The sequence below is a fragment of the Aptenodytes patagonicus genome, chromosome 7, assembly GCF_965638725.1.
Source record: "Aptenodytes patagonicus chromosome 7, bAptPat1.pri.cur, whole genome shotgun sequence".
Classification (NCBI taxonomy): domain Eukaryota; kingdom Metazoa; phylum Chordata; class Aves; order Sphenisciformes; family Spheniscidae; genus Aptenodytes; species Aptenodytes patagonicus.
In genome coordinates this window covers 15,734,548-15,747,779 of record NC_134955.1, presented here as the reverse complement: position 1 = coordinate 15,747,779, position 13,232 = coordinate 15,734,548, and the positions used below count along the sequence as shown (strand labels likewise).

The window sequence follows — 13,232 nt, the reverse complement described above, 5'->3', positions numbered from 1 at the left end:
TTAACTACAGGAAAGGTTTTGGTTGGAACATGTGTCCTATTAGATAAAAAGCACATAACTGCAGGAACCCAGGCTGCATAAATTCTCTGCTTTCATGGAATATTTATTGGTAGAATGTAAATGAAATTTGGGTTTAATTATCTGGTGAAGTAGTTAATACATGGTGTTATTAAAGGTTGAAGGAAGAAATCAGGTTTTAATGCCAATTTGAGTTTTTATTTCCTAAGTGATGTGGAGTTTTTACGTTATTCTGTTAGCAAAATCTGTTCTGTGACTTTTTTTGGTTGTTCTGGGTTTTGGTTGCGTGTTTTTTGCTTTGTGGTAGAAATAGGAACTATATCCAACCTTATGATTGTAGGACAATTTGGTTTGGGTGAGACCTCAGGAGGTCTCTAGTGCAACCCTCCTGCTCAAAGCAGGGTCAGTGGTGAGGTCAGACCGGGTTGCTCAGATCTTTCTCCACTCTGGTGTTGAAAACCTCCAAGGATGGAGACTGCACAACCTCTCTGGGCAGCCTGTTCCAGTGGTTTACCATCCTCATGATACATCTTTGTATCCTCAAGGTGAAAAAGCTTCTCCTATACGCAGTCTGAAGCTCTCGTGTTTTAATTTATGCCTGCTGTCTCTCGTTCTCCTGTCATGCACCACTGTGAAGAGCCTTCTTGATTACCTCCTTGCAGGAGGCTGCTGGTAGGTCACCCTGAAGCTGTCATTTCTCCAGGCTGAAGAAGGCCAGCTCCCCCAGCCTCTCCTCACAGAGCGGGTGCTCCTGACCATCTTGGTGCCCCTCTGCTGAACTCGCTTCAGTTTTTTGATGCCTTTCCTGTATGAGGTCCAAAATTGGATGCAGTATTCCAGACTGTAGCCCTGAGACAACTTGATGGATACCAGCTATAATTCTTTAATTCTGTTCTGGACACTTGTGGTTTTCTAAGAAAACAGTACTTGATTAAAACTTCATTCCCATGGTATAGGTTGTAGATAAAGCATTTCCATTTTATGGGAAGGGGAAAAGGGCAATGTGTTTCCACACTGTCTGAGGGCACACACAGAAGCCCAGCAAGGTCTCAGTCTACAGTATTGTCCTCTGATAATCACTTTTTCGTGTTATGCATTAAATTCAAGAAATAATAAATCAGAAGTGCATTTGTCTTAAGAAGTTAAAATCTGTCTTCAATATTAAAAAGCTGCTGAAGAGAAAATGGTTTGAGGTTATATGTCTTACACAGCAGAGGAATAAAGTTTTTGAAAGCTGTTTTATTCAGTTTTCGTAGCTGTTGTATTAAATTTTTTCAGCTTTCTACACTGTATGGCTTGCTACTTAGATGAAAGCTGGATGCTGGAAAACTTGTATTTGCTTTCATATTTAGAACAATGTGGATCGTCGCGTCTATTATTGTGTAAGTCTTTGCATCAAAGTAAGTAAAGTATGTTCAAATAGGACTGGTTAGGGTTTTCAGCCTCCATTGGTAAATTTAGATGCTATGCATGTGAACATCTTTTTTTTTTTTTTTTTTTTTTTTAAAAAAACAGTTTTGTTATGGCTTAAAAAATGAGGTAGGTAGTATTTTTGTGTAAAGCTCCCCTTAAATACTTTTTCCAAAATAGTATGCTTATATGGCAGTGCTTATTGGACGGCTTCCTCACTAGATTCTTTAAATTGTGGTTGACGTTGGAGTTTAAGGGTATGCTGCTTTTACCCAGGGTGTTTTAATCATATTACTTAGTGATATCACCACTTTCTTTTTTATTAGAGAATGCATTTATTAATTTACTTTTTGTATCAGATCCAGAAGAAATAAACAATGCGATGTGTCACACTCTACCTGTTGTGTTCTTGTGGCAGGATTCGTTTATAGCAGCATTTCACGTGTAACTATTCTGCAACTCTGCTACTGTAATTAGTTATATTAGGTCTGCATAGTTTTCTTTTGTGTGAAAGGCTATACGGCAAATGCTGCTTTATGTGTAGTACAGAATTGAGTAGTGCAAAAAGTTAGATTGCTGCTTTTCTGTCACACCAATGATGCCCAGTGGAAAAACAAACAAACAAACAAACAAAAAACCATCTCCATGCTTCCCAAAATCTTTGATTAAAAAAAAATACTTGCTTTCTATGTGAGCATCTGTCTTTGGAGTTTCTGCATCTAATTGGACTGTTGGGACCCTTTGTCCCAACCATTTAATCCTATAGGAGCCAGAGTCATTTACATCATTGCAAAAATATCTGTGTCAGCATTGGAGATGAGGGGTGTGCGTGTATATATATCCCAGATATACACATATATAGATATACATGTATATATGTATGCATACAAATATATGTATGTATATGTCACCAATACATCTATTTAACAATCGGACCTACTCCTGCTTCCATTTCAAACTTTCAAGATTTGGCTTAGGTGTTCACCTGGTATCTGTAAGCAATGTACAACTGGTTGAGTCTGCTGTTCACATTGTGACATTAGTGACAATAGTCACTGTCACTAAAAGTCAAGGTTCTTTTTACTAGGTAGCAAGACTCCAAATTAATTTAGATAGATAGTTTTGAAGGTACTACATTTTACCTTGGAGGTTTATGGAGAATCATCTATCTTCGAATACTTAGTGGGAAAGAAAGGAACTCACTTAAAGTCTTAAGTGAGTTCCAAGCCTGAATTAAGATGATATGATCCAATAAGGTGATCTTTTACCTTTCTAATTTTATTTTGCTGTGATCAGAGAATTTTTTAATTTAATTTTCAATTTTGAAGGCAGGGACTGTAATTTTTCTAAAGTTGCAAAAGTGAGGAAATAAAATCAAATTTCACTTTTCAGGAGTGTCCTCTTTTCTAAGAATTTCCTTGTCTTCAAATCTTTATCACGCCTTTTTTTCCTCAATTTCAAGATACTTGAATGTGTTTTTTGTGAGTTAATAAAATCCTGATGGTGTCTCATGATATGCATCAAAAGGATTTGTGAATCGGCAGATGACTTTAACCTGTATTACTCATGGAAATCTGTGATGATCCTGTGATGTGATAGTATATTCATCCTTGTATCTGTTCTTTTAATGACTGAAAATATTTGTAGCGATTCTGTGGCATTTTCCATATTAGCTTACCATTGATTTATTAGATCTGTTCTTAAAAGGATGTTCATTAACAACAGAATCTTTCCTGCCGATATTACTATTGGATAATATAAATTGTCTTTGGTAGTTCGTTAAGACAGGAAAAAAAAAATTGACTCGGTTCCAAAGAAACTTGCAGTTCCCTTTTAACCTCATCATTAGTGAGCTAGGTAGAAGGAAGGATACTACGTGAGAGCATGTCTGTTGGTTTACTGGCCATTTAACTGTTAGTTTCAAACTTTTCTTGTCTGCAAGCTTTTACAAGGAAAAGTGAAAATATGGTATAATCTGATGTCATGCCAGCTGTCCCCTTAGCTGTTTCTATGAGCACAGGCTCTTGTGTTGACTGATTGTAGTCACAGACATAGCTGCTCAAGGCAGTTACTGAATTGTATTCTGACTAAATAACTGAACGCTTGTGGATTCTTAGGCCGATAGCCGAAGGAGGATATGAGATTTGAGAGAATCACTTTTACTTTGTGATTCTTATGTAATAGTTCCTAGGCTAAGATGCTAATTAAACTGTATGAGAGAGTGAAATTTTGACCTTATGGAAGTCTCCCAGACACTGATTACAGTGGAGCAAGGAGTTTATCACTACTCTGAGGAGGCACCCAACTTTTTTAAACAGCGGCTAACGTTCAGTATCTTGAAAGGATGGGGTTTTATGTGCGTCCAGCTTGTAGTGGGTGCTATTGCTTGTGTAATACAATTAGTTGGTATTGTTCCAAATTCTTCCAAATTATGTCTGTATTACACTGCATTTTTCTTCCAATAATATTCTTTGCAGAACTCCGATGGCACTGATGTTCTTGGACTATTCATTGACACTCTTTCCAACCAACTCTAAAAGCTAATATTTCAAAAATACTCAGAAGGCAATGCTGAAATTATTTAAAGCTATTGATTTATTTCGGAAACATGTTATGAAATAAAGCAAACTATGCCTGGCTGTTTGCCTGGCTAGATAACAAGCACTTTCTCCTGTTTGGAGTGACAGCTTGCTGGCTGAACAGCAGTTCTTCACTGCACGAGTTCTTCTGTCAGCTGCACCCACACCAGTAACTCCCATAGAAGCATGGGTGCTTTCCCATAACTATCACCACCGTTTGGGGGGTTCAACATAAAGATGTTCATGCTTATCTAGTCTTGCAGGTAAGCGTAAAGCAGTCAGCCTACATGGAAAATAAATACTGTAGAAATGGCTCGTAATAATTTATAGGACAGTCAGTCCAATGACAATATGAATTTTTCTTGCAACTTATAAATTTGTTGTTAATGTGATGTATACTCAGCCAGTAGTTGATTCACGCATTTCAAGATTCATATGTCTGGGCATTTAAATTACTCTAGAGGCAATCTATAAACTTGCTTGGCTTCAAATGAAAGGTCATCAGCATCAGTCATGTCCAAAAGTTAATTATTAAAACTTGTCTTTGACTCGAATACAAAATGAACTGAAAAGGAAAAAAAAAAAGGTGAAGTCATGTTAATTGAGTTCTGCAAAAGCATCCATGCAGCCTGTGTCAATTATACTATAGGATTGGAGACTGGATTGTAATTGTGCGGTTTTCCTGTATTTAAATCAGTTAAATTTCATCATACTATAGGTTAGGTTAGTGCAGACAAATGATAGGCAATGTTAAATTTGCAGGCTTGCTTAATCAATACCTGAGAAATGCTTTAGGCTCCATTCTGACGGTGAGCAGTGAGGTGTTATCAAAGGATACAGGTGTCTGTCTGTCTGCATTCCCACCCACCCAGTAGGATCATAAATAGCATCCAGTTTGTAAGGTTATCTGGTTCCACCCCTGAACCCAGGGCCAACTTAGAAGTTACATTAGATGCTCAAGCAGCATGCTTTCACATGTGGCTGATGTTAGCCAGGTGTATTAACATTGTTTACATCTTGAAGGTCTTGAGTCTTTCTAAACTGCTGTAGTACATTGGCCTTAAGACAGTGGGTGACTATCAATTCTTATGTTTGTAAATGTTGTGTATGCATGCTGTGAAATGGTAGAATTTGTGTTGCAAATCTATCTGATTTCAAAGAACCAGTGTTTGAACTGTGATTCTGTTATGAAAAGTCTGAGTCTTCACTATTACAAACCAACAGCAAGCCTTGGAAAATGGTGTTCTGTAACTTTTGAAATTCAGAATTACTTTTAGCAGTCTATAGTGTAATTTCATAATGATGGTAGTGGTAGATGCTAATGAATGTAATTTTTGTGTGGATTTTTCATGCCTTCATACTTGCTTTGGTTTGGTGGTTCTGTTGATTAGTAATTATACAAAATCAGAATACAAAACTGTTAAAATTAAAAGATGATTGCTAGGAAGAATGCCATAATTTATCACACGGAAAATTCCTAATGTTACTAGAAAACTTAGCTGGGCATTTCAAATGTGTAGTGTTGTACTAATACAAGTTACATGGCGTTCAGAATTCACGTGGTGAAGCATCATAAGCCTTTCTCAGTTTTGTTGGAGGTATTAAGTCTTTCTTTAGTGAAAAAAGAATAAAAGCGGCATGAAGAGTGGAGCAGTGTATCATGTCATAGAATCATAGAATCATTAAGGTTGGAAAAGACCTCTAAGATCATCAAGTCCAACCGTCAACCCAACACCACCATGCCCACTAAACCATGTCCCTAAGCGCCTCATCTACACGTCTTTTAAATACCTCCAGGGATGGTGACTCCACCACTTCCCTGGGCAGCCTGGTCCAATGTTTTCTTTCAGTAAAGAAATTTTTTCCTCACGTCCAATCTAAACCTCCCCTGGTGCAACTTGAGGCCATTTCCTCTCGTCCTATCACTAGTTACTTGGGAGAAGAGACTGACACCCACCTCCTTTTATTAAGGTTTGTTTATTGTGCCTGTTATACATGGTAGATTTCTGGACAATAGAAATGCATTCAGCAGTTGCTGTTTGGAGGAAATACAGGTGATTAACTTCCGGGGGGCTTAGTTAGCTGATGCGTCTGGAAAACAACTGTGCCAGGTCTTTTCTTAGTCTGTGCTTGGAAAGGAAGGAGAACTTTCGCTGCAATAGGTTTACTAGCTCACTCTCACTGGAGACGTTATTGTTATCACTGTTGTATAAACAGATATTACTGTTAAGCAAATGTTTAAAGGACGTGAAAACAACAACAACAAACAATCGTGATCTAAATCTAAAAATCTAATGTTACAATTTCTCTCGTTCTAATCAAAACAAGGTACTGCTAATGTTCTTGGAATACATCTATTTAAATACTGGGAAAGCTTCAAAGGGATTGTAAGAATTAAATGAAATTTGCAGAGAAAGATGGAGGGAGCAGCAGAGAATGACAGAACAGAATAATTTAGGTTGGAAGGAACCTCTGGACCCCATCAGATCCAGCCCCTCCTGCTCAGAGCCAGGCCAGCTTCAAAGTTGGAACCAACTTAAAAAGTTCGATTTGGTTGCTAAAGGCCTTATCCAGCCACGTTTTGGATGTTTCCAAGGATGGAGATTCCACAGCCTTGCTAGGCAACCTTTCCAATGTCTGACTGCTCTCATTGTGGACAGAAATCTCCCTGCTATCTAATTCCTTATTGCAAGGCATTAGCCATCTGTTGTGTAGGTTGTTTTGAATAGTATTGCTTATTCTTAATGAGTGCTATGAGGCAAAACACTTAAACTCTCACTTTTCAAATTCAAATAAACCACTGTGTTCTACAAAACTAATTGTTAGTGGCAGTGGTTTCATTTCTCTCTTCCCAGTCAAGTCCTAAGTATTGAAGCTGCAGATTTGCACAAAGTTTTGGTTTTGTATGTCGTCTTGTCTGTGAAATTGCCATCTGCATTTTGTGTAGTAACGGAACTATCGTTCTGTTTCTCTGCTCTTACTATTCAAAGTGCAAAACTTGTCCCAAAATGCAATTGCTCAGATATTTAAGAAGTGTTTCCTTTCCAGCTGAAACTTTTATTATTAGCAAGTAATATTTAGTCTATTAGTAATGGACTTGCTCTTTAATTGCAGCAAGAGGACTAATTCATCTTCTGAAGGCCTGGTGAATTTATTTCATGAGAAATAACAAAACATTTGTAAAAGTGCTAGTATGGTATAATGGGTAACTGCATTTCCTAAATAACCTTAGAGCGCTTCTCGAATATAGTCCTTTTTCTTAGTCTTAATTGTAGAGTGAGTTACTAATGACTAAAAGCCTGCAGATGAGAGCTTGCTGACAGTTTGTCTGCCTCTGGAGAATAAAGCTGACAATGTACTTTCATTTTTAAAGCTAATTATATGTTTGCGTTTTTGCTAGTAATCCTAGCCTAAGTATCAAAGGTTAAACAGACTGCTTCAGTCCTGATTTAAAAGAAAAGACTTTTAGCTTAAAACTGTTTGAACTGTGTGGCAAAAATGGAGTTTAATTGTTACTGTTATAATTTATTATTTTGTTTGACATCTGCAAGTTCCTATTCCTTTCTTTGGATGTATACTCAAAATTAGAATATAAACTCACGTAAAACTGCATCTTCAGAAAACAATACTCCTCAGTCCTTTTGTGAGAAAAAGATCATAGTTGCTTTGTAGATGTTAGCACTGCAAGCTTACTGGAAACACTTTCTCCTGATCTCTGATTTCACGGGAAAACTAAAGAGTTAGAAACTGCAAAGGTACTTCACGAACCCACCTCTGTAGCAGAGGTCAGTTCTCACCACTCTAGGAAATTAATGCTGTTGCTGGTGCTGTGGGGTAGTTGATGGCCTGTAGGGCTAGAATTTTTGTAGCAAGCAAGGCTGGAAAAAGTCCTTTTGGTTGTAATATAAGTTGTTACAGCTTTCAGCTTATCATTGAAAGTGTTCATTATGTTGGTCCCTTATATATGACTTCCTGTAGCAAGGCATATTGGAAAAGGAGTGAAAAGTTTATAACACAGAAAACATTCTCTGCTGTTCATGGTCCAAGTGGGACTTAGCATGAGCAGTTTGTGGTTTTGGTTGTGGGGGTTTTTTGTTGTTCTTGTTGGGGTTTGGGGGTGTGTGTGTGTATTTTTTTTGTTTCGTTGTTTTTTTGTGGTGGTTTTTGTTTGGTTTTGTTGTTTTTTTTTTTTTTTAAATCAAGGCATGTCCTGAGCTATTTACGTTTCAATGTTACGGGTGCATGAGCTGTTTGATTTTTAGCTGTCCTTTACTCTACAGCAAGGCTGTTACCTCTTTGGAATTTCATTACTTTGAAACCCCCAAATATTTCTTTATGTCTTATTCTGTCTCGGGAGGAACATCCTGCTATGCTAGACAATTGGGTCCAATCTGTAAGACCTGAAATTGCTGGGCATTACAGGAGGAAAACCCCCAAATCTTTAAAACAAAAAAAATGGATGAAGTGTTAATTTTAGCTCTTTGATGTGTAATTCATTTAATGGCCCTTTTTTGTGTGTGTGTGAATATACTCACAGTGTGTTAACATTTTGCTGCATTTGATGGGAATTCTAGTTTTGGATGTTGTTTACCTAAATATTGTTAACTAAACCCATAAATATTCAGAACCTTAAGTAAGTGAGCTCTTGGTTCATTACTCTCTCTAATTCTAAGGCTCCCTAACAGCATCTCAGCCACGACCTTTCTAATTCTGAAACAAGATCTTCAATTTCTTATTTCTTTAAGATTTGTGATTTTTATAGATTGCTTCTTTGGACAGGGCTGGAGAATAAGGGGCTTAGTAGGTATGAGACTCTCTAGAAATTGTCTTGTGTTTTCTATACAATTAATTCAAATTATCTACTTTGGGGAGGAGGGAAGACTACCAGTTTATCTTGGCATAAACTTTTTCCACTCCATAATTTTGCATTGCATGAGTACAGTTACAAAGATAAAATAATTGTCTTCAATGGATAGCAATATTTCACAGAGGGTAGCAAAACATCTAGATAGTACTCTGAGGGGAAAGTTGATAGAAAATCCCAATTTTAATTCACCTCAGATTAAATACTAAATTATGTTGTTTTATATAGGCCATGCAACTGAACGGCTAAGGTTATATATGGTCCTCTGCATGGAGATGTAAAGAAAAATCATTGAAGAAATACCATACTAGAGGGGAAAAAAAAGCATGCAACAAATGGCTCCCACAAAATCTCTCTCTGTGATCTCATTAAATATTAAAAATTGTGTAAAATGTTGTCCAGCAACATTTTAAATTACTTTACTGGTTCTGTTCTGTGAAATTTACAGAAATACAAATCAGTAATTTATGTTGTGTAATTTCTGTATTATGTTTAAATAATCTGGTAACAGTCAAGTGTAAATAATCATAAATTCAAGTGCATCTCCCTAACTAAGGATTGCAACTAGTTTACTTTTAAAACATTAACCTGTTTAATAATTAAATGGTACACTGTGCCATTGGCAAAGTCAACAAGAGTTCAGGAAGGAACTGAAAACATTTCTGGCTTCAAAGGTACCTAGGAAATATGTTTCATTTCTGGAGTAGCAGCAACAAAGCATCAATATAAACAGTTCTGCCTTTTAGAGATAATAGATATCTTTTACTGAGTTTAGCAATATTAATTTCTTTTTTCTTTTTTTTTTTTTTTTTCCCCTTTCAGCCATAATCAGCAGACCACGTCATTTAGACATCCTGTGACAGGACAGGTTTCTCCAGAAAATATTGAATTTATTTTGCGAGAAGAGTAAGTAGTTTTATACCCATGTCAAGAGATCTAAAACAGTAACACATTTACCTACAGTAGTTTAGTAGTTTGACAGTTCTTCTGGTATTGTAGCAAAAATGTCATAGAGATGGTTTATGCTTAAAAATTTACTTCTCATTGTGATAGTATGTTTTTGATTCTAGCATTGTTCCACATTAGGGCTTGAGAGAAAATCTTTACCAAATCTTTAAAAAACAAACGAACAAAAAGTCCAAAAATAAACAAACAAAAAAGGCAATATAATTTGGATACTTAAATAATAATGCTTTAGTCTTATATAAATATCAAATATACAGAACATAAATGTAAAATGTCTTCAGAGCAAACTGGAAGGTTTGTACTGAAATTGAAATACACAAAATATTACTAGTTTCTATTGTAATTCCTTGGTTTTCTTATGTTTTAGACTTTCCATGTTCCCTGTCTTGGGCTGGTATTTGTTAAAAAATTTTTGATTAGGTATTCTTCGATTTATTCTAAAGAAATAGAATCATATACATTAGTTTCCAGAATATTTTATCTTGATTGTCTGATTTAAAAAAAAAAAAAAAAAAAAAAAGAAGAAAAAAAAGAAAAGAAGAAATGCATGTGTTGAAACTGGTGTATCTGGGTATGTCTTTGGTGTTGGTTTGGATCACTCCCTGTTTCGCTGTAGGGTTTAACTACTCCTGTCGTCCTTGCTGCATGCTAGATTGCTCCTGGAATCCCTTCTGTAATGGGATGACTGGATGTCTTCCCTAGACAGAATCTAGGAGAAAGTTCTACATCACTTCTAAAACCACTCCAAAGGGCAAGAGGAATGGGACACCATGAGATAGCTTTTCCTTTTCCAGCCTAGTCTTCCAACACTGTTTAAGCAGGCTCTAGTCCTTTATGCATCACAGAGGCTGGGCATTGTGCTGTGATGGCCTGCATGGGGTGGTTTGTACAGCTGCCCGCACGATTCCGAACGCTTTATGTTTCAAATGATGTGACATGTAATTTGCTTTACATTTAATTTAAAGCAGTATAGCGTTAAGAAAAATGAGGCCCAGAGAAGGGCCATGCAAGACTCCCAGGAGACTGAGGCTTTTCTGGTAGTGTCCTTTATTGTGGAATTGGAGAGGAAAGAAGTAGAGCATGACTGTACAGCCCTCTGCTCAGAGCTTCTGGTACAGCCTGGAGAAGCGCTTCTCATGGTTTAAAAGACAAACCAACCAAACAAAAACAACAATATAACAAAACCCCAACAAAAAAACAACTAAACGGCTGCCCTTCCCCAAGCCCAAAGCAAATCCAAGGGCCAGTCCTATGTTAAGGCCTGTGCTGAGAACCAGCATGAAATAGAAGCTTGAACGTATTTCGCCGTGTGTGGGAGAGGCCTGTGATTAGGTACAAAGACTGTGGGATAGCTACTGAGCTGGAGGTCACCCCAGGTGTTATGTGGTATGCGGGTGGCTTGCTGCTCGGGCGGGGTTTGGTCTGGCTCAGTACAAGTATGCAAACAAGCTGCTCCAAGTCATTTAGTGAGGAGAACAGGTGTCTTGCAATGGAGCAAATCTCAAAGACAGTATAGACAACAGCCACTGTGCATCTGCGTTGCAGCTTCCATCCGTTAATTGATTTTTATTTAACCTGTTGTAAAGGTTCGATCAAATTTAATATAGAGAAAATTTGTACATGTGTAAGGGAAAAATAGGTGTTGGGATAGAACTCCTTGGAGTGCCTCCCTGGGTTAGCTACACTTCCCTGGGCTGTTTCTGGTCTTGTAATCGTGGTAGCAGATAAAAATCTTAAAAGCAGATTTGAAAGAATAACTTGCTGGTGGCACATGGTTTTAGTGATCTTTTGTGTATGTTAGAAACTTTTCTGGAAGAGCAATGAAGGTGATTATTTGGAGGGCAGTCAGATGAACGGGCATAACTTGTCATCTCTAGACTTCAGTTACACTGAGATGGTATCAAAAGTGGGAAAAAGATCTTACAATGTGGTAGAATTAATAGAGACAGGTGGTTTTTATTCTAAGAGAAGAGGGAATGTCTGGAGGGATATAGAGAGGAGTATGTGTTTGTAGTGACTACTCAGGAAACAGTCTTTGTGAGAACGTTTTTCTAAGCTTTATTATTGGCCTGAAGTACATCCGGAGTGTTTTTAAAATTAGATGGTTGTAATATATCAGTTCAAATTAGTGTGAAGATGTGATTTTTCAAGTGTGTGGGGTGCGTGGGTTTCCTCAGTTTTGTAGCACTTCTATGCGACAGTGTAGGTTTTACACTGATGCTCTTCATCACGGTCATATCTGAGTTTCTGTCAAATGACACTGTTGACATATGTGGATGTCCCTGCTGAAATCAAAGGAGCTGTTAGCACCTCCTTGCTTTTAGGCCTAGGAATTGTAACGGGGCTGTGTTGTGTTTTCAGTTCTTTTTCCTCAGGCATCAGGGATTTGTATGGAATCAGTGGTGTTGATCGTGTATTAGTTCACAATCAGTGTGGTAGATTGTATCTTGTGATGAAATGACTTTCACAAACAGGACAGTTGGAAAAAGAGTCTCTGGATTTGCATGGTCTGTGGAAACTTTCCATCATGGGATCCTTTTGACCAAGAGTACTTTTTTCTATAGCTGAAGAATCCTGTCTGAAGTAGTAGCACTCTTGAGGGTTTCATAAACGGCAATTTGTTCTTCAGTGCTGTTGTAATGTGATTAATTACTTACTTAATTTTAATTTAACATTAGGGCCAAAGCCAGGAGTTGTCACCAGATGTTGACTGGGAGCTAGTGGGGAGATGTAAGCACAAACTGGTTCAGGCTGCAACAAACATATCTATTAAAAGGACACATTTAACATCAGAAAAGTAATTTACAGTAATCTAGAATTGATGAATGTAAAGACTGCTCTGGCCATTTCTCATCCAGGAAGTAATGTTCTGGCAAGAAGTTTTGGAAAACGATGTCAATAAATGATGTAATCCTACTTTGATTATGAGTCAGTTATGAACCAGACGCCCTTGCCTCACTTGATCAAATGAGAACTGGATACTTTCAGTAGAAGGCTGAGACTGTATTTCACTAGTCTTTTCCCAAGGCATTTCCCCTTTTAAACAATGTCATATCAATCTTGCTTTTTAAGCCAAAATCTGATTTCCTCAACTACATTGTAACTGGAGGATAAAAGCAGAGGCTATTGCATGGAACCTGTAACTTTTAAATTACATTATCTTTTGATCCTTATGTTACTCCTTCTTCCTAAAGGTGTTCTAATTTAGATTTTTTTGAGAAGCAGTGATGATAATTCCTTATTTCCTAACCCATTCTTAGTTGAGACCACTGTCAAATCCCCACCTCTCATTCTGTTTTCCATGCTTAGAAGCTTTGGTCATTTAGCGTGTGGGGACGTGTGTTCTGTACCTTTCACTAGCCCTGCTTGAGTGCTAGCTTTTTGGCATGAGGCTT

The 13,232-nt window shown here is 37.4% G+C and overlaps 1 protein-coding gene across 8 annotated transcripts in view; it reads left to right on the top strand.

Moving 5' to 3' along the window:
- PLEKHA7 (pleckstrin homology domain containing A7) overlaps positions 1-13,232 on the top strand; it is a 165,041-nt gene that overhangs the window by 88,148 nt on the left and 63,661 nt on the right. For 7 of the 8 annotated variants that reach the window (XM_076344078.1, XM_076344074.1, XM_076344077.1 and 4 more), the window contains one exon: positions 9,694-9,777. The exons of the other annotated variant lie outside the window; for it this stretch is intronic. In XM_076344078.1, the coding sequence (XP_076200193.1) occupies positions 9,694-9,777 (84 nt within the window). The remainder of the gene's footprint in view (positions 1-9,693; positions 9,778-13,232) is intronic. 8 annotated transcript variants of the gene reach the window in all.